The sequence below is a fragment of the Chenopodium quinoa genome, unplaced genomic scaffold (assembly GCF_001683475.1).
Source record: "Chenopodium quinoa cultivar QQ74 unplaced genomic scaffold, ASM168347v1, whole genome shotgun sequence".
Lineage (NCBI taxonomy): Eukaryota > Viridiplantae > Streptophyta > Magnoliopsida > Caryophyllales > Amaranthaceae > Chenopodium > Chenopodium quinoa.
In genome coordinates, this window is record NW_018745054.1 from 1,132,964 (window position 1) to 1,157,380 (window position 24,417).

Below are 24,417 nucleotides of genomic sequence, written 5' to 3' on the forward strand. Positions count from 1 at the left end.
GATATGTGAGTACCTCTTGCCCCCCCCCCCCGAACTTTGAAGATAAGGTCTTCAGAGTTCTGAGTTTATTGCTTTCATTCTTTGGGCGTAGCAGAAGGTTTTGACTTAGCAACATTTTTGCAACTTAATAGTTTGAACACTTATGTTTGTTTCTTTATTTGCTGCCTGGTTTTAATTCATCCGAGGGAACGACTATCTGGGACACAATGCCCGGGCGATGATTTTCCTAAGTACAAGGCATCATTGTGCAATACTTCGGAGGTGTAATCATCACCCGGAATTGACTTGCCGAAGCGCAGGGCATCATTATGCAATGCTTCGGGCCTTTTATCAAATCCTATTTTCGGCTATGTCTTAGATGAGCCTATGACCTCTTTGCCGAGAGTAACAAATCCGTCCGAGGTACAGTGCATCATTATGCAATACCTCGAGGTTCGATTCGTTACCCCTATTTCGGCAGGTTCTCAGGCTTGCCGAAGTACAGTGCATCACTATGCAATACTTCGGACAGCGGCGCGTGTAAACCTTGAATTTTTCAAAAACGATGAAGACAGATATAATGAAGGCATAATGAAATTGCGACTAATGGTGGCTCAAAGGCCTTTCATTGATTGAAGAGAATGTACTTACATATATTGTTCTCCCACAACGGGTTTTACACATGATATCTTTTAAGTACATCAGCATTCTAGTGGTTTTTTCAGCTGAAGTCGATAAGTTCTTGGTTGGAGCTCATCATATATCTCATAAGGCCCTTCCCAGCTTGCCGAAAGCTTTCCGTGGATGCGGCCTTTCTGGACAGCAGCGGCATTCCGAAAAACAAGGTCCCCGACTTTGAGAAGCCTTGCTTGGACTCTTCGGTTATAGAACTTGCTGATTCTTTGTTTGTATGCTGCCATTCTGTCCCCGGCCGAATCTCGGATTTCGTCTAGGAAATCAAGGGACTCTTTCATGAGATGCTCATTTTCTTCGGCTAAGAACTGGTTGACTCGAAGACTTTCTGAACCGATTTCCACTGGTAAAACAGCCTCGGATCCATACACCAGTTCAAAAGGTGAATGCTCTGTTGCCTCTTTCTCGGTCGTCCGAAGTGACCAAAGAGTTCCGGGAAGTTCCTCTATCCACTTGGACTTTTGATCCTCAACTCTCTTTTTGAGAGCGTTGAGTATTTGCTTATTTGCGGCTTCGGCTTGGCCATTATTTTGAGGATGACAAACTGCCGAATATGCCAATTTTATTCCGAACTGATCAGTGTACCGCTTCAGTGGCGGATTATCAAACTGTCTTCCATGATCAAAGACAAATACCTTCGGGATGCCGAAGCGAGTGATGATATTCTGCAAAATATCCAATCCCCATTGAGCAAAGGGAAGAGAATTTAGGATTGGCTGAAGGTCTCGTGACGGCCGGTGGATGACTAGTGCAAATTTTTGGCATTTTTCACATTTTCTCACCAGCTCCTTGGTGTCCAAGATCATGGTTGGCCAATAGTACCCTGCCCTTAATGCTTTGTGGGCTATGTGGTTTCCGCAGATGCCGAACTGGATCTCCCGAAGGATATAATCTGCATCTGTTGGACCCACACATTTCAGCAGTGGGGCTGCTTCCGGAGTTCCCCATTATAGACGATGAACCTTGAGCCGATTCTATTTAGTTTTGCGGCTTAGATTCTGTCTTCGGGAAGTTCTCCCTGAAGCTTATAAGCGAGGATGGTGTCCATCCAGCTTGGTTCAGCCTCGACACATAGGACCTCAGATTCTTGGTCGATGTTTCTGTTTTGGCGCACTTCCACCTATACAGATCGGTTCAACTCTGTGAGGAATGAATTTGCAAGTTTGGAGAGTGCATCGGCTTGAGCATTTTGACCCCTTGGGATTAGCTCAATTTCAAAAGTTCTCGGCTTCGCCATGACTTTTTTGATTTTTGCGAGATAGGAGATCATGGAGGGTTCCTTAGCCTCATATTCGCCTCGGATCTGATTGGCGACTAGCTGAGAGTCTGTCTTTAAACAGACATGTTCGGCTTCGAGGGCTATGCACAACTCTAAGCCAACGATTGCTGCTTCATATTCGGCTTCGTTGTTGGAGGCCTTGAATGAGAATTTTAGTGCATACTCGAAGTTTTTTCCTTCGGGAGAGGTGATCACTACCCCTGCCCCCGAACCATTCACGGTGGCTGAGCAATCCGTGAAAACAATCCAGATCTTCTTTCCCTCGTCGAGTGTTTCCTGATAGGAACATTCGGCTAGGAAATTTGCTAAGGCTTGGGCCTTAATAGTTGTCCTTGGCTGGTAGCTGATGCTGAACTCGGTGAGCTTGAAAGCCCACTTTGCCAGTCTACCTAATTTTTTGACCTTGCCGAGGACTTTTTCCAGCGGTTGATCTGCCAAGACTGCTATTTGATGAGAATCGAAGTAGGGTCTTAACTTCCGAGCTGCTACCACCACCGCATATGCAACCTTTTCGAGGAAGGGGTAGCGCGTTTCGGCGTCGGTCAGAGTGTGACTGACGAAGTAGATCGGTTGTTGAACCCTTTCTTCTTCCCTCAGCAGCACCGCACTTACTGTGGCGGGGCTAACCGCCACGTACAAGTTTCCCCTTCTGCTGGTCTTGCCAGCGTTGGGAGATGAGCTAAGTGCTCCCGGAGCTGCTGAAAGGCTATCTTCTGCTCTTCTTCCCATATGAGCTCCTTAGATTTTGGTAGTTTGAGCGCCTTGAAGAAGGGCAGCCCTTTGTCCGAGGCTTTTGAGATGAACCTGGATAGGCAGCCATCCTTCCCGTAAGACGCTGAACATCCCTTTTCGTCTACGGCTCGAGAAGGTCAAGAGCTGCTTGTACTTTGGAGGGATTTGCATCAATCCCCCTCTTTTTTGCTTTTTTAGAATTTTTGCCACTCTTAGTCATTTTTTTGCGTTGGCTAAGATTGGTATGAGATTTTTGGCTGAATTTTTGTAAGTATCCCCACAGACGGCGCCAAATTGTTTCGGTAGAAACAATGGGACCTTCGGCAAGCCCTTCGGATGAATGGAGACGAAGGCCAATTCGAGTGATGACCGAATTGAGGATTTCCTGCACAGCTAAACAAACGTAAACTACGTAAACTGCCTGGGGGGTGTGCCGAGGAAGGCCCCTCTGATGCCGAAGTCAGTACGAGTGTCAAAAGGAGAGAGAATTGCTATGCAAGAGTGTTTGTTGCTTGAGGCTATGATTGTGAATGAATGTAAATGTGTATGAGCATGAGCTTTTATACCTTGCTCCAATTGAATGGAGTGGGCTTGAGGAGTCAAATGGGCTGCCATTTGACTGGGCTTCGTTGACTTGACTTGGCACATGTAGGAGGGTTAGAACTTGCCTTTGGGCTTTGCTTATTTTCATTGATGGACTGGGCCCAAATATATAAGTTATTTGGACCCCAATAAGTTCTGACAAAATAAATTTTTTTACAAACCAAAGATTTTTTTTTTTTTCAAACAAAGTTCATTCTTTTTTTTTTCCTAGAAAGTTTCACGCACATATAAGGAAATTGAAACAAAATAAGTTAGATATATTAAGATTCAGATAAGTAAATATAAGATAAATAAGTCGAGCCTAAAACTAAGAGTGATACTTCCATACAAATTAACATGACTATTATTGTAAACATACATAAAAAGTGAACATGATTTTTATTTGTGGACAAAGGGAGTATTAATCTTTTTCATGCTTCCATTGGTCACTAATAAAAGAAACTTCTATTACATCCTCTAGACCCATTTGCCAAAAGACATTAGCTTATCTTAACAAAAGTTTTCAACCTCCCTCTTCAAACATTATAATGTCTCACACAGCTAGTAACAGCCAAATGCTTCAATTTAAATTCTTCTAATTGGCTCTTTTTTTTCCAGAGATATAGCTATCCATACCTCTATGTCCTCTGTTCTCAACCATGCTTAATTCATCATAACAACAATAAAAAGGTTTGTTCAAGAACATCTATTTCATTTTCTACTTTTTTACAATTAAAGTGACACAACCTGGTGACATGATCAAGGGGATTACCTGTGGATTACGGATCAATCCATCAAGAACTGACTGTAGAGTTGATCGGAGTTCCTTGAATAGCACAGCGGTTTGTGCTGGTGCAGCTACCTTTAACCAACCATCTACCGTTACAAGCCCCAACTGAAATTAAATAACAATAATTTACAATTGTACTCCACAAAGAGAATTTTCTAGTTTATCTTAGTAGGGATTATGGGAGAAAAAGGGGCACAACATAAACATGAAGCAACTAACAATTTTGTCATAGCTCATTCCACTTCATGACAATAAAAAGACCATTGGTCATGGTGGTCAACACTCCCTACCAAGAGAGATGCATGAAAGTGGGCCAAAGAACATGCCATTATTGCAAAATATACATCTGTTCTTGTCCGATTGCAACGTTGAAAATGTTACACTATCCATAAAAACTGCTTCGACCTTTTCTGATATACGTTATGAAAAATAGTCATGTGGGGTCTTGTTAAATTTGCCTCGATATATACTTTCTACATATTAATTTTTTATAATTTTTACTATTGTATAATTAGAGATATTGATAGCAAAAAATGTGCATTGGCAAGCGTGAAAAACCTAAAGCGGGACTTTTCTAAGAAATGGTGAATGTCTAAAAATTTATTTTCTAGAAGGTTCAAACATCAAATCACCAGTTGAAATTAGCGCGGGGGGGGGGGGGGAGAGTTTGCTCTTTCCCAGATGATGGGAAAGGTTCCCTATGTATGAAGTAAGCAACAAATATCTTCAATATAGTCAAGGTGAACAAAGTGAATAATGAATAGCATAGCAAGAACTTCAACCATGGAAATTAAATTGGTATGCAAATCAAATCACCCAAACTTAATGCACAATTTGGGAAGATTCCACCATGCAATCAGAATATCACCTACAGGAATAAGGTTAATTCCAAATAAAACAATTTCATGCTAGACCCTATAGATAACACAAGTCTTAAAGCCAATTAAACACATATATGTTCAAAAACTGCCAAATAATTACAAGTAAACAAGGATCGACATTTATTAAAGTTGATATCTATTTATAGTTGGTATCTGGCAACTCACCTGATGCTGAACTTGTATGGAACCACCAAAAAGTAGAAGTGAATACGGAGAGATGATTGTAGTGTCTCGTAGAAAAACCTTGTGGGTTTCAACCTACACAGGTGGAGTATCGAACTAGTCATCACTCTCATAGATATAATTTTAAACAATCTATAATTAAAAAGATGGAGTATAGAACTAGTCATCACTAATGTTGTTCTATGGTACAATGTTGGGCTTCTAAGAAGGAGCACATTAAAAAGATGGAGGTTACAGAAATGCACATGTTAAGGTGGATGTGCGGGAACACTCTAAGAGATAGAATTAGAAATGAGGTTATTCGCAAGAAAGTAGGTGTGGCAGGCATTGCAGACAAACTAAGGGAAAATCACCTGCGTTGGTTTGGGCATGTTAGACGGAGACCCGAGGGTGCACCGGCTCAAAAGAGTGGGACCATGGAGGGGTTAAACAAGGGAGAGGGAGACCGAAAATGACTTGATTGGAAGGAGTTAGGAAGGATATGAAGTATATGGATTTGCATGAGGATGAAACATTGGAACGTAAGGATGGAGGAGGAAGATTTTTGTGGATGACTACACGGAATAATCAAATTTGGTTCATGTAGCCGACCCCACTTATGGGATTAAGGCTTTGATTGATTGATGATTTTGATTATAATTCAATCTCATATGGGTTCATATTAAAAGGAACAAAAGTTGAAGGCACCATGTCAAGATGCTTAAACTGATCGAAGATCATTACTCCTTTCATTTCCATGATATGCATCAATGAGAATTATCAGACCAACAGTCAATAATAAACTACCCATGTTGCATTATATAACCTCTTTCATTCATATTCGAGAAATTTGACTAGTAATCATATAACCAGATTTAGGCCCTGTTCACTTCATCTTATCTTAGTTTTGTTGAACTCAAATTATTGTTGATGGGGTGAAATTATCTTTACTGATTTTCTATTATATTTCTTCTTTATAATTACTGATTTTTACTGAATTGAAATTATTTTTACTAAACTGAAATTATTTTCTCAACTGAATTTAATATTGAACTTTTTACCGAAGTGAAATTAATATTTTTTTTATTAAGGTGAATTGAATAGGGCTTTAATGAGCGTAATGAAATGATTCAGACATATGCTCACACAAAGAATCAAAAATTAAAATTCAAGTTTACTAGATGAACCGAATCAAAAATCAAATTCAACAAATTCCAACCATTTTGTCACATGCACAAAGAAATATTTCCCTCCAATTATTGCAAAATGACAATGACAAAACAAGAATTGACTATATGGAGGGATCAAAATCTCAATCATACTTACCTTTTCAAGGAATACAAGGAAAGGATGTTGGAAGATCTTTGAATCACCATTGACAGAAGAAGGGTGTATATGAACTTCTCTTTTTCCATCATACCAAGCAGGGCTGCCCTTAGATATAGATTTAAGCGATTGCCTCAGATTCCCAAGAGCTGGAGCATGAATACCATCCACAGTTGCAGCCACATTGGGATAGAGACCTGCACATAATATTGCCTGCAAACACATATTTGCCTTAGTTGCCAATTACTACAAGTACCTTGATAAAGCATTAAATTTAGGAGGATAAGATACTTTTGAATCAATTTAATGACACATCTCGGTGAAAATGAAATCATTAATTGAATTACAACACCATTTACTAGAATGATATACATATTTACTGGAATATATATATATAGGGGAGACTCTTGTGATAAGCCCTCGTTTATGTGAGCACTCTTTCCTATACGAGAACATTCTCTATGTTCTAAATTTTTACTCATATGTTCTAAATATTAAATAAGGTGTTCTAAATTTCTATTCACATGTTATAAATCATAAATGAGTTAAATCAAATTTTTTAAATCATTACTCACATGTTCAAAATCTTAAATTAGTTGTTCTAAATTTTAACTTATGTGTTCTACATTTTAAATTGTGTGTTCTAAGATTTAGGAGCCGCTTGGCCTAGTTACTGAAACTGTTTCTCAATCTAAGAAATAGAAACTGGGCCAAACAAGGGAATTTTAAGAACCAAGCACACTTTTTTAAGAAGCCCAAAATAGCTTTTAGGAAGGTTAAAATGAGAAGCACCAAATTGGAGCTTCTCAAAACTGTTTCTGGGGCAATTAGTGTAATGTACATAGACATTTTGGAAATATACTTTTGTAATTAGTGTGTAGAGGGAAAATAATGAGAGAATTGAATACATGTTCACTTCATTTTGAATAATTTGTCCATGAATTTTTGTAGCTGGTCACCTTGTACCTGGAATAAATCTGATGCTAATTTTTATTGAACAAAAAAACCATAATCTGATGCTAATTTTAATTGAAAAAAAAATTGATGTTTTACCAGGGTGAAAGAATCACTTCTAATTTTATTAGGCTAAACAATTCTATTCGTTGCAAGTGTTTCTCTAGAAATAGTTTCTGGAAAACTACTTCTAGGACCTAGAAGTAGTTTTCCAAAAGCTTGGCCAAACATAGCCTTATAACCATATGTTTTAGATTGTAAATCATACGTTCTATATTATAATTCATATGTTCCAAACTTTTACTCATATGTTCTAAATTTTAAATCAGATATTCTTAATTTATAGTGACATGTTCTAAATCTCAAATCAGATGTTCTAAATTTTATTCATACGTTCTATATTTTAAATAAGGTTTTACAAAATTTTACACATACATTCTAAATATAAAAACAGATGTTCTAAATTAATACTCACGTAAATGTTCTAAATTGGAAAATTTAACAACAATAAGCTAATCTTTGCTCCGTTCTCCCAAAATGGACTAACCTTTAAATCTTCCCAAAATAAACACAAGTTTGTATTTTTTCTCCCATAGCAAACCCAAATGACTTATGACCTGAACAACCGGTCATTTTTTTAATTTCCTTTTTTGTCATTTAATTATCTATTTAAATTAAAAAAAAATAACAAAATTGAAAAAAAAAAAAAAACCCTAAGACCTCTTTGCTTTTCTCGCCACCACCAAACCGCACAACTTAGACCCCTTGCTTTTCTCGTCGCCAACCGCCAATTCCCCTCCCTTCCTGCCTGCTACATTCAATCTCCTTCACTCACGCTCACCACCAACCACACCTATCAACAACATTAGCCAACTCCCACTACTCCTTCACCCCCCTACTTTTCTAGCCATCACCAAACCGCACAACTTCCTTACTCCCTCTATTCTCACGCAAGCATATGACCACTTCACCACGCCAACCTCCAGCATATCGCCACCATTTCCGGTCACCGCAAGCAGCCGCGCAATCCCAGCCAGCATCTACTACCGTAGATCTAGTTTTTTGGTTGTTTTTCTGAGTAATTGTTGTTAGATCTAGTCTTGCTTGGGTGTTTGTGGGTTGTTTATGGGTGGTTAGGGGTGTTTATGGAGATGGTTAGGATTTTTTTGGTGGTTTTCGTAATGGTTTGGTGGTTTTTGGAGGTGATGAGTAGTGTAACTGTGTAAGTAGTGTATGTGGGGTTATTAGCATTGAGTGGTTTCATGGAGGGTGGGGGAAAGGGAGGGGGGTCGCAACACTTTCCTTTTACATCCATTTCATATTAATTGCAACACTTTCCTTTTACATCAGTTTCATAATAATTGCAACGCTTTCCTTTTACATTCATTTTATAATAATTGCAACACTTTCCTTTTACCTCCGTTTCATAATAATTGCAACACTTTCCTTTTACATTTGTTTCATAATAATTGCAACACTTTCTAATTTGGTAAGGACCCACAACTAATTTATTATTTCTCTCTCCCACTAACCCCACTTGCATAGATTTTTATTATTTCTCTCTCCCTCACTTATACTACTTTTTTTTTTATTATTATTTCTCTCTCTGACTAATAATTAAACATATCTCCACTAACTATACATTATATTATAAAATTTACCCTATGATCCCTACCCTTTAATTTTCCTAAAACTTTGTGATAGGCCTACTATTGCGATTTTTACAAACCGGAGGAAGTAAAAAAATTGAACCAAACGCCAACAAAGGGAAAGCAAGGATATATGGGAAGTTTTGATTTTTACCGGAAAAAAATAAAAAAAAAACATGAAATTATTTTTTAATACCAACACTTTTAAAAGTTTTATTTTACGACCACAAAAAAAAAAAAAAAAAAAAAAAAAAAAACAAAAAATTGGTTTTTACCACCGTCCGTCAAGAGCCTTCCATAAAATCTAACGTAATTAAATAACATCTTTGATCTCTGTGCCAAAAACATGCTCTATAGTGGTTTTGAGTCCCTCAAGAATTCGATTTGACGTCATAATCAACAAAAAAAAACTATCAAAAATGCCTCGTTTTGCATGTGTCAAGCAAATTGAGGTGTTTTTTCATAAGCAAAACGAGTTGTCAATTTCGACCTCAAATCAACCTATAGGTCCAAAATGATCCCAAAACCTCTAAAGAGCATTTTTTGGCATGGATATCAAAAAAAAGTTTAATTCCGTTAAATTTAACGAATGGTTCTTGACGGACGGTGGTAGAAACCACTTTTTGGTTTTATTGTGGCAGTAAAAAACAATTTCGTGTCTTTCTTTTTATGGTAAAAATTAAAAAAAAATCCAAATATGTACCCTTCCTTTTCTAGAAATCCCACACAACTAAACACCCCCTTAATGGTAGTTAAGACTTAGGAGATGAGGCAACATCATCAATCGTTTTCTGATGTGTGATTTTTTCATATTGTGAGCTAGCTAGAGTAGACCATTTCAGATTGGCAATTGAATAATATTCCTGTCTAATGGGTCTGCTGGATCAACAAGTTAATTATGTAAGAGTTGTTGTGAAAGAAAGAGTAGAATTGCTTTTTTTTTTTTTTTTCCTTTTTTTTAAAAAAAAATATCCTCATTAATGATTGTTATTTGAGTTTGTGGTTATGGAGGGATGAGCCAGATGACAGGATCTTCCAGAACAGAAACCTTGATCATGAGCCTTGACATCAAATAATAAATATTTACCTCCAATCATTTCTTTAAGAGGCTCCTTGCAAATTTTCTGCATGTCTTTCTTAACCAATAAAATTTAAAGTTCTTTTGAAAAAATTTCATAGATCAGATGCAGGAACCAACAGCATTAATACTAATGAATTTTACTTCAAAAAATTAATTCGGCACAGAGAGGACATATAATTACCTTCACCACTGCACAATGATTAGCATGCTTGTTAAATGGTTGTGATGCATTAGAAAACCAGCCATCCAGATTTCCTTTTCTCCTACCCTGAATCAAATCCAACACACATAAGAAGCAAGCAAACAAATAATCACAAGGAAAGAGAAGTCAATTATTGAATAAGATGAAAAATATACACCGATCTAGCAAGCTTAAGCTAAAAGAGAGATACACACTAGATTTGGTTGGACAAAAATTGTGATTTCCAATAAGGTTGACTTCGCAGAAAAAGAAATTTCTATTGATCCTAAACTGCTTTATTGGAATCAGAAAGTTCAGCGTGGTATACATGAGTTATCAATCAGAAAGTTCTCAATTTGTGGAAAGAAAACTCCTAAGAATTACATTTCCCACATTGTTATCAGACAGCTAACTGAATTTCTATCTTCTAAGATATAAAACATAATCATTTTTCTTATGTCCATCAAATGGCATCTTAATTTCATATTAACAGCTTCCTTAGTGCATTTAGTTTGTAATCTGCATCTCCTTGCATGTGCAAGTAAAGGCATATGAAAAATACAAATCCTATTTAATTCATTCATGATTGTAATCAAGCTTCAACTTCTTTGTCTCATGCCTAAACACCTCAGTTGGTATATTAACTGGTCTTCAAATGAACAAGCTATCTCCTTTATTCATGATGATATTATTAAAGTTACTCTTCTTCTTTCTTTTTTTTTTTTTTCTTTTTTTTTTTCTTTTTTTTTTTTTTTTTGCCAATTGTAAACAATGCACAAACACCGACAAACATGCAAATTATTTCAGTAAAAGGCAACCTGATAATCGTCAGGGAGATGGATGAGACCAATATCTGCCAATAGTGTTCCAAGTTGCACTCGCATATCACTACCAAAAATAAAAAATAAAATAAAATCACTTGTAATGTCAGCATAGTGAAAGCTAAGACTGACATCATATATTTTCCATCAAACATTCTGAAACTTTAAATCAATAATACAAATATCAGATATTACAAATAGAAAACTTTCTAAAATAAAGCTCAATAAATTTAAATAGCATCCAAAGGAAATGTAAAGTTGTTAACAGTATACATGACCGTATAAAGCAAAAAAACCAAGGAAAATCAATTAAACCAAGCCAGAACATATATCACGTAAAGAGTGAAGTGTTTCAGTTGGATCTTTAAAAAGGCTAGGTACCTAGGTGCTCCACCTGCTTGAAGTCGATGTAAAAGCTTATTCACTGGTGACAAAACAGCAAAAGCAGGAAGAGAATCGTGAAACCCATTATTTTTAACTTTTGAGGTAAATATTTATCCGATCATAATAGAGATAGTTTTACATTCATGCTTCTAGTTTGAATTCAAACTTCAAAGTCTACATTACATTTTATATAAAATGCTCATTCGATATAAACTAAAAAGGCATCATTCACCAACAAGAATCTTCCACAAAAGACCTCACCAGTTTTTAATTCATATAGAACTCATTATGGAACAAACTTAGTGCATAGCTTTACTTTCCCATGTTCTTTTTCAATTGAGATTCAGAAATAGAGAATTTGTATAACTGATTTAGTTCTCCAAAGGCTCTCTACCAGCAGCATTCACTAGAAACACACTACACTCCAAAATGATTCACTCACATTACTCTTAATCTATTCACTCTGATCCTAAATAGATGCATCACTTTCCTTTTTGGATGTTCCAAACTAAATGCATCACATCTATCTGTAATAACTTTCCACCATATTTTATTATTTCTCTCGCTTCACATAGTCCCCATTCAAAATATTTTATTATTTCTCTCCTATATTGTCCCCATTTAAAAAAAAAAAAAAAAAAAAAAAATTAACTCCCTCTCACATTCTCTCTTTCATGGTCCCCCATTTTTTTTTATAATCAATAACTTACCCCACTTGCCCAATTTAATACGAATACAAATAAACTCTCATTAAGCTCATCGCAATCCCAAGTGATGGATTCATATAGCAACAGAGGGAGTTTAATACTGTATTTCTCACCAAAATAACTAATTTACATGTCACAACATACTCTACAGTATGACCAAAAAATGCACGAATTCAAACAATAAATAGCAAGTAGGAGAAAAGCTTAAGATGAATAAGTACCGTATCGTGTGCATAACTGAGCTGCTGAGAGAGTGTCTTTTGCAATAATTTTGAGCAGCCTTAACCCCTTTCTGGGAATTTATAAAAAAAAAAAAAAAAAAAAAAAAAAAATTGAAATCAAGAAAGATACATTTCAGATCCCAAGATAACATGCTAAACTCATGAATGTGACGTGTATTCTACAATTTAATTAAAAACTAAGAGCATTATTGATGTTGCAGACTGGCAATTGCTTATAATTAAACATCATACTATTATAGACAGACAAACTGTTTCAAGAATACAAGTTTAGAAGAAAATGTAGGGGCATGTGCAGGGTATTGTAAGGAAATTACATGTATTTAGGCAAGTGGAAAATGGTCCCTGTGTGAAAAGTAAGGGCATAAGGCCAGTCTAGATTAAAAATCGTACTTAATAAGAAAATGTTGCAACTATTATGACATTTCTATTTTAGGGAGATGGTGCAACTAAGAAGAGATGGAGGAAGTACTAGATTGAAAGACATGTATTGTTGTAAAAATGCCATAGTCTTACGTCTCGGAGAATCTTCTCCCATTTCTCATAGGCAATCATCATTATGATGTGATCAGATTGACTCGCATTATTGTATGAACTGCTAGATCCATCAGTCTTATCAGACAAAATTGCTAGTTTTGATCGTTCAACAAATTCTCTCTGAAAGACAAACAGAAAGAAACTCATCACTGAATAGGTGTTTTAAATCATAAAGGTTACGCGTGAGTATCAAGTATTACAAATAGAAGAAACCTCATCTTTCAGGTGAACAAATGGTGATTTGTGACTCAAAAATGCAGCAATTGACAGGATAGGCGATAAACATCCGAATATTGCACCATATAACATCATCTACAAGAGGAAAAAAAATAATGGTATTCAAAAGCAACTTCACGTGGCTACTGGCACTATTACAGCCCTCAGCCCCAAATTGGATTAACATAGAACTAACGATCAAGATAATTGCATTCGAGATTACAAGTATTCATTAATTGTAAAAATTGAAAATAAAAAATCATTGGTTAGCCAACAAAAACACGATATATATGTTTATATAAAATGAAAAATAATCATATCATTAACCTACGATTATTCCAAATTTTCTCTCTCCGAAACCACCCCCCCCCCCCCTCTCCCACCAGTAACTCAATAGTTTTCATGGATTATTTACAGATTTGTACGAAAAATTGCATAAAAAAGCTTTTACATATTAACAATTTGATTAGATTTCAAATTGTATAATTCCTAATTCTTAGGCATGCCAAATTGTACACATGAAATGGTTGAGACAATGAATGAAATATTTAAGCAAAAATGGAAGGCTGAATAATTTAAAGTTCCGTCAAAAAAAAAAAAAAATAATAATAATAATAATTTAAAGTTGAAATTAAATCAATATTTCATGGAGGTGAATGAGCTTAATGGTAAATGATGCATCACTATTTTCTCTCTCTACAATTCTCCACATATTTTTTCTCCAAATTATCCCCCATTTTCTGTACAATAACAATTCAACACATTGTAATACAATTTTAATACTTTTTTCGTAATCACAACTAAAGAAAAAAAAACAACAATCGGTTAGGGTGGCTGCTGGTCAGAAGGCTAAGCGTCGGCGGCGATGGTGGTTGAGGGCCAACAATCATGATTGGTCTAAAATGTAAATCAAGCTTTAGAACATTTGCAACAATTATCAAAACACAAACTTAAATTTTAGAACACATACTCAAATAGATTTGGAGTATTTCAAAAGTTAGCTTTAAGGTAAACAATGAACCTTTATTGCCTTATTATATCAATATTAAGAAGAATATTAAATAGTGTTGTTCTGAATAGCAAAGATAAATTGTCCTTTGAACATTCAAAGTAAGGTTTAGAAAAGATGTGATAACAATTAGAATAACATACTTAAGTTTAAAGAACATGGATAAAAAAAAATAGAGAACACGACATTCAAACTGAATAAGCCAAAAAAAAAAAAAAAAACGACAAATAGTTTTGTTAATTTGTTAAGAATTTTGTTGAACTTGAAGTTTTAGGCTTAAATTGGAATATCATTGTAAATCATTCTTTGATTTTTCTACATTCAAATCAAGTTTTAGAACAAATGAAAGCAAAATTAAAACAAATTACTAAAGTTTTAAGAACATTGACTCAGAAAGATTAAGAGCACGAAATTCAATAAAATAAGCTGAATTTGAAGAAACTTAATATATATTTTGATTAATTTATGATGAATTTTGTAGAATTTGAGCTTCAATTTTAGACCATGTTCTCTTCACTCTTCAACAGATATATATTTACTGTTACTGAACCTAAATTATTTAAATTGAAATTAAATTATTTTACTTACCGATTAAAACTAACTTATACAAATTGGTTATTACATTTGTTCAATACAGTTACATAATTTAACTGATTAAAACTTATTTTTCCTGAAGTTAACTTATTTTTACTAAACTTAACTTATCCTATCTATACTTTACTGAATATTATTAACTTAAGGTGAAGAGATTAAAACCTTAGAAGGAATTTTTATAAGGAGAGAAGATGAATATCCTTAAGGTAAGAAAATTAGACTTATAAAGCACAGAGAAAAAAATAAATTGAATCACTACATATATAATTCGAGGTTGAATTATTGAAATTTTAAAATAAATTAATAAAATTCAAGCTTGAATCCTTCATTGGAGTCTAAATGAGGAGAAAATGAGTATTTTTATGTATAGAAAATGGGTTTTCTAGAGGAGAGAGAACCATTGAATTCTAACCTATTGGACTCAACCTTAACAGGTTAAGATTCAATAAGCTGTAAGGAAATAATTTGGGAAAAGGAGCAAAAAACTAAGAGTGGGGGGTTGTAACAATTAAAATGCCATCACTCACCGAATTGCTCTAAGGGTTTGGATCAAGATCTATGTACCACATGTGTTCTCATTACACACACACACCAAATATTAGCCTGGAAGGGATTTACGCATCACAATGCACCTTATTACCCTTATATGTCTTTTATTAATAAGAGAAAATATATGAAAGGATCATAATATGAAAGTCTATATATGGAGACAAAAAAAAAAAAGAAAAAAAAAACCTAACATGACTATATTCTCCATAAATAAAAATCAATATATGTGGTTAAAGAGGAGTGTGTGAATAGCATCACAAGTGCAAATGGTGATATATACGGTATTGTGTGTGTGTGTGTGTGTGTGCGTGTGTGTGTGTGTGTGTCGTGCGTGCGTGCACTAGCAAGGTACTCTTCATAACACAATTGACATTCAATTATGATTTCTTGACACATCATACGGAGAGGAGGAAAAAGGCAACACAAAAAAAATTAAAAATAAAAATAAATTAATTAAAATGGTATGGCATTTAAACCTTGCCAAGCAGTAAATCAACTGGCAGTTTGGCCAAATGATGCCCAAGGGGAGTTAGCTCTTCATTTTCATCGACAGCACCAACCTGAAGAATAGAAAACATTTTATCATCAGAATATGAACCACTGAAAGGCACACTTGAGAGAGAGAGAAAGAGAGGGCAGGAACATTTGCATTAAAGTGAGGATTTTAGGATGCTGAAAATAAGGTTGTTAACAAAAAATGTGTATGATAATTTTAAGAGGCTAATGGAGTAGGCATTAACAATAATGGGTGTCAAAGGCATTTGTGTGCCTTAATTCGTAACCATATTGCATTTACTTGTTTATCATCTTTGGGAGAAATAAACATAAGATGGTTGTTTGTAAATTCAGCTGGCTTGGAGATTCTTAGGATGGTTATAAGGAAATGACAAGGGACATCGAAGTATTACCACTGACAGTATCTGAAATAGAGTTTTAGTGTAGCTTCCTTTAGCGGAAACTGTCTTTTAAGTGATGAGATAGATAACGCTGAGCAACTTAAATTGACTATTTCAGTGCCTTTATGACAGAATTATGGGAACTTGGGAACCATGACTGACAAGCTATGACCTTACTATCGCTCCCTAGAAGACTCTTGTCCTCAATTGTGTTGTAACTAATTCCTTTTTAAATTTTAATGATGCATTCATTTTACTCAAAGTTAAAGATGTACGCTCTGGGCTTATCTTAAATAGTGAACCTTGGCACTAGCCATTGTGTCTAAGTTTAAAAGAAAACAACTGCTAAATTATTGTGGGTAGACAGCTTATCCATACTAACAAGACTTTTCATATATGAATTCTTGAATAGCTGACACATCTAACAATTTCATGGCAGAAGAATGAAAAGCGATAAATTTATAAAAAAAAAAAATAAAAAAAAAAAAATGTACTGAAATTTTTGCTCAGTTGCAAGGTAAGCAGGACAAAACTCAGTAGAATTTAAAAGCTCAAAGCACAAGATGCATGGCCTTGCGACTTGCTGCCTTGCCATTTATTTCAGGTTTTCTGTTAGAGGTGAATGGCAAGAATTTTATGTTCAAATTACAATCTTGTAATCCTATAAGCATAATAATTTTTCCAGCTGCCGCCTTGGTCTAATCTTAGGCTAAATCTAGTAGAAATGAAGAATGCCATAAATTTGATTCTCATACACAGATTTATGTTCTACAATATCTGAGGGCTCTTCAAAATCAAAACAGAAAATACCACAAAACCTGAATATTTGGAGCCAAGCAACACTACCTCTTTTAATGATGAGACTGCTGAATCTATAGCTTCATCCTTCGGCATTTCAATAGCCTAGAAGTAACAAAAATCAAAATCTTAAAATCATATATATATACCGAAAATAAATGCTCCTCTTTATATCAATGGTCAAGTGTCCCAGAATGCAGTCTATAGGTCACATATATAGTAAAAACAACTAAGTATCATGCTTCACCAACTTTAATTCTGAAAATCCTCGAGGTCATACCTTAGACAAAAAGAGTTTTATGTCACTAAGAGAAAGCAGCTTAATCTGCAGACACAATTCTACCAGTGGCATCCTAAGCATCTCAGGAACCTTCAGAATCAAGCAAGTTAGGGACATATTAGATGAGTTATCAAAGTACGGCATACAAAATGGACATGGCACATGGACTACAAAGATTAGTTCTGGCATTATGGTATACCTGGAAGGATCGCATCATTTTTTCAAATCTATGGCGCGTATACAAGCAAAAGCAAGTACCAGGTTTTACTCGTCCAGCTCTTCCTCGTCGTTGTTTTGCATTTGCTTGGGATATCCAATCTTCAACCATCATTGAGAGTTTCTAGAAGCAACCATGAGCAACTTAGACAATAATACCATTGACAAGTAAAAATAACTTAAATAAATAAATCAAACAGCCATCACATTTCATAAAGCTAAGAAGAATGATGGAAACCTTTCGTGGGTCATAACGGTACTCCTTGTGTTTACCAGAATCAACCACATACACCACGTCATCTATTGTCAAGCTTGTCTCTGCAATATTGGTTGCCATTATAATCTGCATGTGTAACAAAATAAATAATGCAGATGATATCAATTTAATCCGTATCCAAGAATAATCAAATAGTTCATCTTCTAAAAGGCTGGGGTGAAGGACTGAGGGGGGGTTTGCTGTTTCTCAACTTGGATAATGTCATCAAATAGTTACTGAAGTCTACACTAATGAGTCAGTTTCTTTATTATTTTGCAATATATAAAGAAGCTCATGGCGCCCTAAAGCGAGAGGGATTCTGCTGCGGCTAAGTGCACCACTTTGAAATTTGGCGCACTGTACAAACATTTAAATATTTTGAGTGAAGTACTCTGCAAAAGTACAATGTGCCTTGCCTAGAGCAAAAAAAGCGTTCTACACTAACTGCCTAGTCCCTCAACGCCTTAGGCGCAATTTTTAATGCACATTAACAAAGCATAACAAAGTCTTGCAAAGGAGGAAAAGGAAAGCAGATATACTTAATTCATATGATATGACCTCTACATATCATTTTTAAAATACAATAGTTCAAGAGATAAAAAAAAAATCCAAATTTCTCAATGAGATCTCGTAATTTTCATGTTAACCATAAAGACCATGCCATAATTTTCATGTTAAATATGGATGTCACATCCAGATCTCTAAGAAGTTACCCTTCCTTACCATACACATCACAAAACATAAAGATTCAGCTGCAGTGGTAGGACATAGAATTCTATGAACAAACACTTAAATTCTTTGTTGTTCCTATACAGCCATGGACCTTATACACCAAAAAGAAAAAAGTACACAACTGACATCTGATCCTAAAAAGAAAACATCGTTTAAAATACTAGCATACCTTACGCATGTTATTGGGAGGCTTCCGAAACACCTTTTTTTGGTCTGCTGCAGCAATAGATGAATGCAAAGGCAAAAGCCATTCAGATGATTCTCCACCAAAGCGGTAAGAAGCAGCGAGCTTATCATGTAACCTGTAAATTTCTGAAATACCCTACAATAACTCCAACCAAACATTCAATCAGTAACTACTAACTAGCACGATACACAATAATCTTTAAAAGCCTGAAAAAACAAAAAACAAAAAAAAAAAAAGAAGAAGAAAAAGAAAGAAAGAAATTAAAACTTACAGGCAAGAAAACAAGAATTGCGCCTTCACCACAATTTTCATCAATATGACACACCAAATCTTCAAGAAGATCATAATCAATTACATCTTCATTCAATTTTTTCTGCACAGAAACATAGTTGATTGAAATAAGAACAAAGAAGCATGACAAGCATGTAACTGACACCCCTGCACACCAGGATCAAATACTATACCAGATTCACTCTTGTTTGATCACTGTATGATTGATATGCACTGGGGTTATAGTGTGGGTTCATGCATTCTTCTGATAGAAGAGTTTCGTCGCCCATCGATGATAAGACAAGACTTTTCTTCCCTCTACGGTTGTCAATAGAACCTCCAACAATCTAAAGAAGAAACTAAAAATTATGTTATGACTTACACTTCTAAAAGATTCAGTATTTTGGAATCGTTAACTTTTTTTTTTTCCATAACATAAATCAAAAAGAAAATCCAGACTAACTCAGGTAAATTGTCCAAATTGCAAAGTTGACAATTGAAATTTAAGTAAAAAAAAAAGTCATTAAAACATTTTCTGTTCTCACAAAAAGAACAAATATTCCTATATCACAAATAGACATGAATTAGTATACAATAAAAGGATAAGGGAGACCTCCATGGAAATTATTAGATAAAATAATTGGGCATCATGCTATGCATAACTAAGAAGCAACCTCGAATATATCCCCATAGAGTGCATTAAAGGGACACAAGTTACACAACTCTATCCACATATCCACCTGACACACCAACTGTATTCTGGAAATAGAAAAAAAGTAATCATTCTTTCTAACTAATAAACTTAAAATGACTAAAATCAATCATGAATAGTATAACATCTCTTTAATTCACCCAAAACTCACATTACATGACTCAGATGTGAAAAAATAGACCTAACTTCGTTTTTTCTTATACATCAATGGGAATTCATGATCAAAGTTGATGAGCTTTAACTTCAAAAATGGTGGAGTGAACAACTAGGGATGGAGTGGTTATCAATGTCCTTATCCTAAGACAGCACTATCTACAAATTAATAAGACAACTCAGACCATGGTGCTTTTCTCAATACAATAAACAGCCATTATAAATAGGAGTTGGTAACTTATTAGCAAACATAAGAATATTTGACCACATCCCACCCCAAAAACAAATCTTTGCTTCTTTAAGTTGAACCAAAATCCATAGATGCAATAGCCCCACAGAATTTTGAAGGTTTAACCTAGAACAAAACGAAACACTTTAAAGATCTTTATTTAGTTTCTCTAATTGCTCAAAACCTTATTAGAGTCCGGGATATGACCTTGATTTTCTTTCCTTTTGCTGGGATCTTATTATATTTCATTGTGATTTTGTTTCACTAACAAAGATCTTCTACAATTTAGACCAATTGTACAGCTCTATAAGTTCCAGCGGTCTACCACCACTAATTTCCAGCAAATTGACTTAAATGGCTAAACTCAACCTACGGTTGTCAAATTCGACCTGATGTTTCAGTTCTGAAACTTCAAAGACAAAAATTCAACCACTAAGCTAGATCTAAATTCAACCACCTACTTCAAAGCGGGTTGAATTTTTCTTAGTTAATTCTGTCTCTCCTCTTATTGGTGTTAATGTTTGACTCTTGATTTTTTTATTTAATTTTTTTTCTTCTGCCATTCTCGAATTTACACTCCTGTCTAGCTAGATCAGTGCAATGGTTGTGAAGGAGGAAAGGATACTTTTTTAGTTAATTTGAAACTGATGGAGGCAATGGTGGATGTGGCCATGGCAGTGGATTCTATATTAGTGGAGGATGTGGTTTTGGAAGTTGATGGGGTGGATTTATTTATTAACAGCGATGAGTTTATGGGAGTGGTTGGGTGATTAGAAAAATTAATCAATGAGTTAGTCATGTGGGACTAGTTAACAGTGTTTTTCATAATTGTGTGATAAAGTTTGTGTTGCACCTAAATAATAACATGGGGGATATATTATGTAGATGAAAAAATAAAAAAACAAAACTGTCATATACGAGTTAGATTCAAGTGCACAAGACTATACACTAAATGAATTTTAATTGTATTGGCTACAATCAATTAGAAAGAAAAACGAGACAGATTCCAATAAAGCAAGCCAGCTGAATCCATTAAACATAATCATAAAGGAAGCTTTCCTGTCATGCAACCAGCACATAAACTCATCAATTTCAGGTTTACCCAAATCAATGAATCTACGTCCTGCTCAATAGGTAATCCACAAAAAAGAGATGATAAATGTATTACATGCATTCCTTCATGCAACATTCTGAGGTTGTCTAGTCAGTACTTATTTTCTCAATAATATATATATTTGATATTTGAGCTTTGTACTTGCTCAAAGATGATTCTTTACTTAGTATTTTAGCCTATAAAAAAAATACCAAAGTTATAAGAACAACAAAAGGGAAAAAAGAATAATAGCATGTAAGTAAAAGATCAACCAACTTAAATATTGGCAGGAACCCGAAACAGATATGATTATAACTAAAAATTACCTCATGGCCAGATGTCTTAAAACCTAAACAGGCTGGGGAATCCGACGGAAGATGGTAGTCAGTTTTTTCATATACATCTTCGAGAAAAAAAGTTGACACAGGATAAGTTCGACCTTCAGCAGTAATCACTGGGCAGTCACCAAAATATCTTGAAAACAAACTTGAATCAACTGTTGCAGACCTGAATGTTGTGCACTTGTAAGTTAGACAGAAAAAGTAATAGAAAAGGAAGAGTCCATAAGTCCAAAACATGTTCAGAATGATCTCTTACATGAGTATAACTTTTAAATGTTTGGGTGCGCCACATGCAGCTTGCTTTTCCAAAAAGTTTTTCAAGACAATAATTAGGAAATCACCCTGTTTATGTCACAAGTCACAATGAAATATGATCAGCATGACCTAATATCACTTCAGTTATTGCTGAGTGCAGACATCCAAAAGCTAAAAAGTATGTAGAGATACAAATCAACAAATTCATCAAGCTTTGAAAATGCAGTATTTTTTAAATGACTTGAGGGACCTAAGGGATACAGTTCCTTGTGACAATTCATGTTAGCTGACCCTAAATCATTTTGGGACTAAGACTTTGTTATTATTGTTGTTGTTGAGGGACCTAAGGAAGACATGGTGGTTTCAAAAAGTTCGTTTCACAGGTGCTACCTATTGAGGTTTAAGGTAGGAGATGGCCCAAGTATTCTTTTTTCTGCGAGGATGTTTGAAAAGTGGAGCAATCTTTCTCTGCTCAATTCCCTTAATAAGGTGATCAATGTCCATGATCACTTGTTCTAAATGTGATAATGTTTGGGATTTACAGTTTTAAACATCACCACTGCCACCATGTGACAGGCAATTGTAAAGGAGCTCACTTCTTTACTAGAGGTACTGAAGCTTGATTTTAAGTTGCTTCAGGATCGGTTTCTTGTAAATCTATCGAAGTTGCTTGATTTAACTCCCTCAGTTTCTAGTAGCAAAATCCATTTGGATAGGGTTCCTCTCAAGGTCAGGGCTTTTGTGTGGACTTTGGCGTTGGGGATGATCAATACTAATGAAATGCTCCAAATGCATGGGCTAGGTTTAATTTCTCAATGGATAACTACTTGCTTTGTTATGCTAATAGGAAGCATTGTTCACAAGTTTTCACTCTGAAGTGGCAAGAAGCCTATGGAGGAGGTTGTTGAACAAGCATGAGGAATCCTGGGTTTTTCGTTTAAATGTTATGGATTGGTTGCAGATTTATAATAGGGTGTTTGGTAAAACAAGGAGAAAAGGTGATGGCGCAGTGCTTTCATGGTGATTTTATGTGGTGTGTGGTTGGAGGCTTGGAGAAAAACCCCCGGGTCTTCTTACATGTTTCATATTCTTCTGATTTGTTTCAGGACAATGTCACTTATTTTGTGACTACATTCTGAAATTGTCACGATGATGCTGCTAATTCATGAAATAACTGCTTGTGTTCTAGTTTTTAGAAAATTGGAGAATTTGCCTATACGAAGGGGTCATTTCGTTAAACAATCTGGTAGAAAATAGATTGGGAGCCCATACCGGTGGTATGGATTGGGAAACCCATTACATGCTAAATTAGTTTGGTCTGAAACTGGAATGGATTAGCACTTAGTCAGGGTTTGTATATAAGTTTGAATGGGTTTAGAATCTTGAGGGGGAGATTTGTATGATATTGTAGAGAGTTGGAAATCGGAATGGATTTAGATACTGCTGGTATGAGGTTCCGTAGCCAAAAAAAATAAAATAAAATAAAATAAGACCAGTTAAACGTTGCAATGCATTCTACTCCATTCCAATACATTCCAAAAGGTCCAACGAAAACTCTTAAGTAGATTCTGACGATATTTAAAATAGTTTTAATGATGTGTAAAAGGAATAGGTTTTGCAACATACAGCAGAGAAAAGAATACATAGAACTCTTGTATTAGGAAGCTGATAAAACGCAGGTAGGGTAAATAAATATTCCGTATAAATAATAGAAAATAAACAATATCATGGAAACTGCTTTGTTAACTGAGCCAAACTCTCCATGATCATAATTATAAAAATTGACGACTCACCAATAATGAGCGCTCATGCACCTCATCAACAATAACATGAGTAACACCATGAAAGCTCTTGTTCCCCTATAAAAGAAATAAACATGTATATTTATATAAAAATAAACAATTAAGTTATCATATCCAAAAGCTTGTACAGATAAATGTCTAAAACATTCAAGAAGCAATGCCATGTATTAGCTACACCGTACAAAAACTTCCAATTTTGAACTGAGTATCAGTTTGACACTTCACAGAAGTTGAAGAGATGAACAAAGGAAAGAAAAAAACAAATATACAACAAATAATACATGGATTTAGATGAATATGATGAGACACTCAAGAGATCAAAATATATTAAAGAGAGAGCAAGTTTTGTCATTGAATGATAATGCAGTTCCGTTTAAGACAAGAAACCAAACCCCAAGGCAATAAATATGTACTGTGGAATAACTGCAAGAACACATTCACTCAAAACAACCTTTTTGGCTTTCAAACAAAGAGTTTTAACCAAGGATCATGGTTAGCAACTCTTTTTTGGCTGAATAACTGCAAGAATACATTTACTCATAACAGTCTAATTGGCTTTCAAGCAAAGACTTTTAACCAAGGATCATGGTTAGCTTTGGCATAACTATTGCTTGTAATGGCGATTTATTTTAAACAGCTTCAGAGGTTCGTTAGCAAAACTTTTTGGCTGCTTCAACTTAAGGTGCTGCTGTGAAATGTGCAAAGTTTCTAGGTAGCTTACATGAGATTAGGCAAGTGGAAAAGGCCACATGACAATGATAAAATAAAGAGACTTAATAGACAGTTTGGCTATACTACTGCTTACTCCTACACTAATCACTTGTCGAGGGAGAAGACTGTTTGCATTTTCCA

General features: G+C 35.1%; 1 protein-coding gene across 2 annotated transcripts in view; it reads right to left on the reverse strand.

Moving 5' to 3' along the window:
- The window catches only part of LOC110709164 (DExH-box ATP-dependent RNA helicase DExH7, chloroplastic), a 54,777-nt gene that overhangs the window by 13,735 nt on the left and 16,625 nt on the right, over window positions 1-24,417 (reverse strand). For both annotated transcript variants that reach the window (XM_021887380.1, XM_021887379.1), the window contains exons 15-33: window positions 23,557-23,622; window positions 21,765-21,850; window positions 21,494-21,674; window positions 19,175-19,327; window positions 18,982-19,083; window positions 18,693-18,845; window positions 17,774-17,878; window positions 17,519-17,659; window positions 17,320-17,409; window positions 17,088-17,144; window positions 15,822-15,905; window positions 13,191-13,289; window positions 12,957-13,097; window positions 12,423-12,493; window positions 11,108-11,177; window positions 10,290-10,376; window positions 6,425-6,637; window positions 5,102-5,194; window positions 4,038-4,160 (exon numbers count right to left, since the gene is read on the reverse strand). In XM_021887380.1, coding sequence (XP_021743072.1) covers window positions 4,038-4,160; window positions 5,102-5,194; window positions 6,425-6,637; window positions 10,290-10,376; window positions 11,108-11,177; window positions 12,423-12,493; window positions 12,957-13,097; window positions 13,191-13,289; window positions 15,822-15,905; window positions 17,088-17,144; window positions 17,320-17,409; window positions 17,519-17,659; window positions 17,774-17,878; window positions 18,693-18,845; window positions 18,982-19,083; window positions 19,175-19,327; window positions 21,494-21,674; window positions 21,765-21,850; window positions 23,557-23,622 — 2,115 coding nt within the window. The remainder of the gene's footprint in view (window positions 1-4,037; window positions 4,161-5,101; window positions 5,195-6,424; window positions 6,638-10,289; window positions 10,377-11,107; window positions 11,178-12,422; window positions 12,494-12,956; window positions 13,098-13,190; window positions 13,290-15,821; window positions 15,906-17,087; window positions 17,145-17,319; window positions 17,410-17,518; window positions 17,660-17,773; window positions 17,879-18,692; window positions 18,846-18,981; window positions 19,084-19,174; window positions 19,328-21,493; window positions 21,675-21,764; window positions 21,851-23,556; window positions 23,623-24,417) is intronic.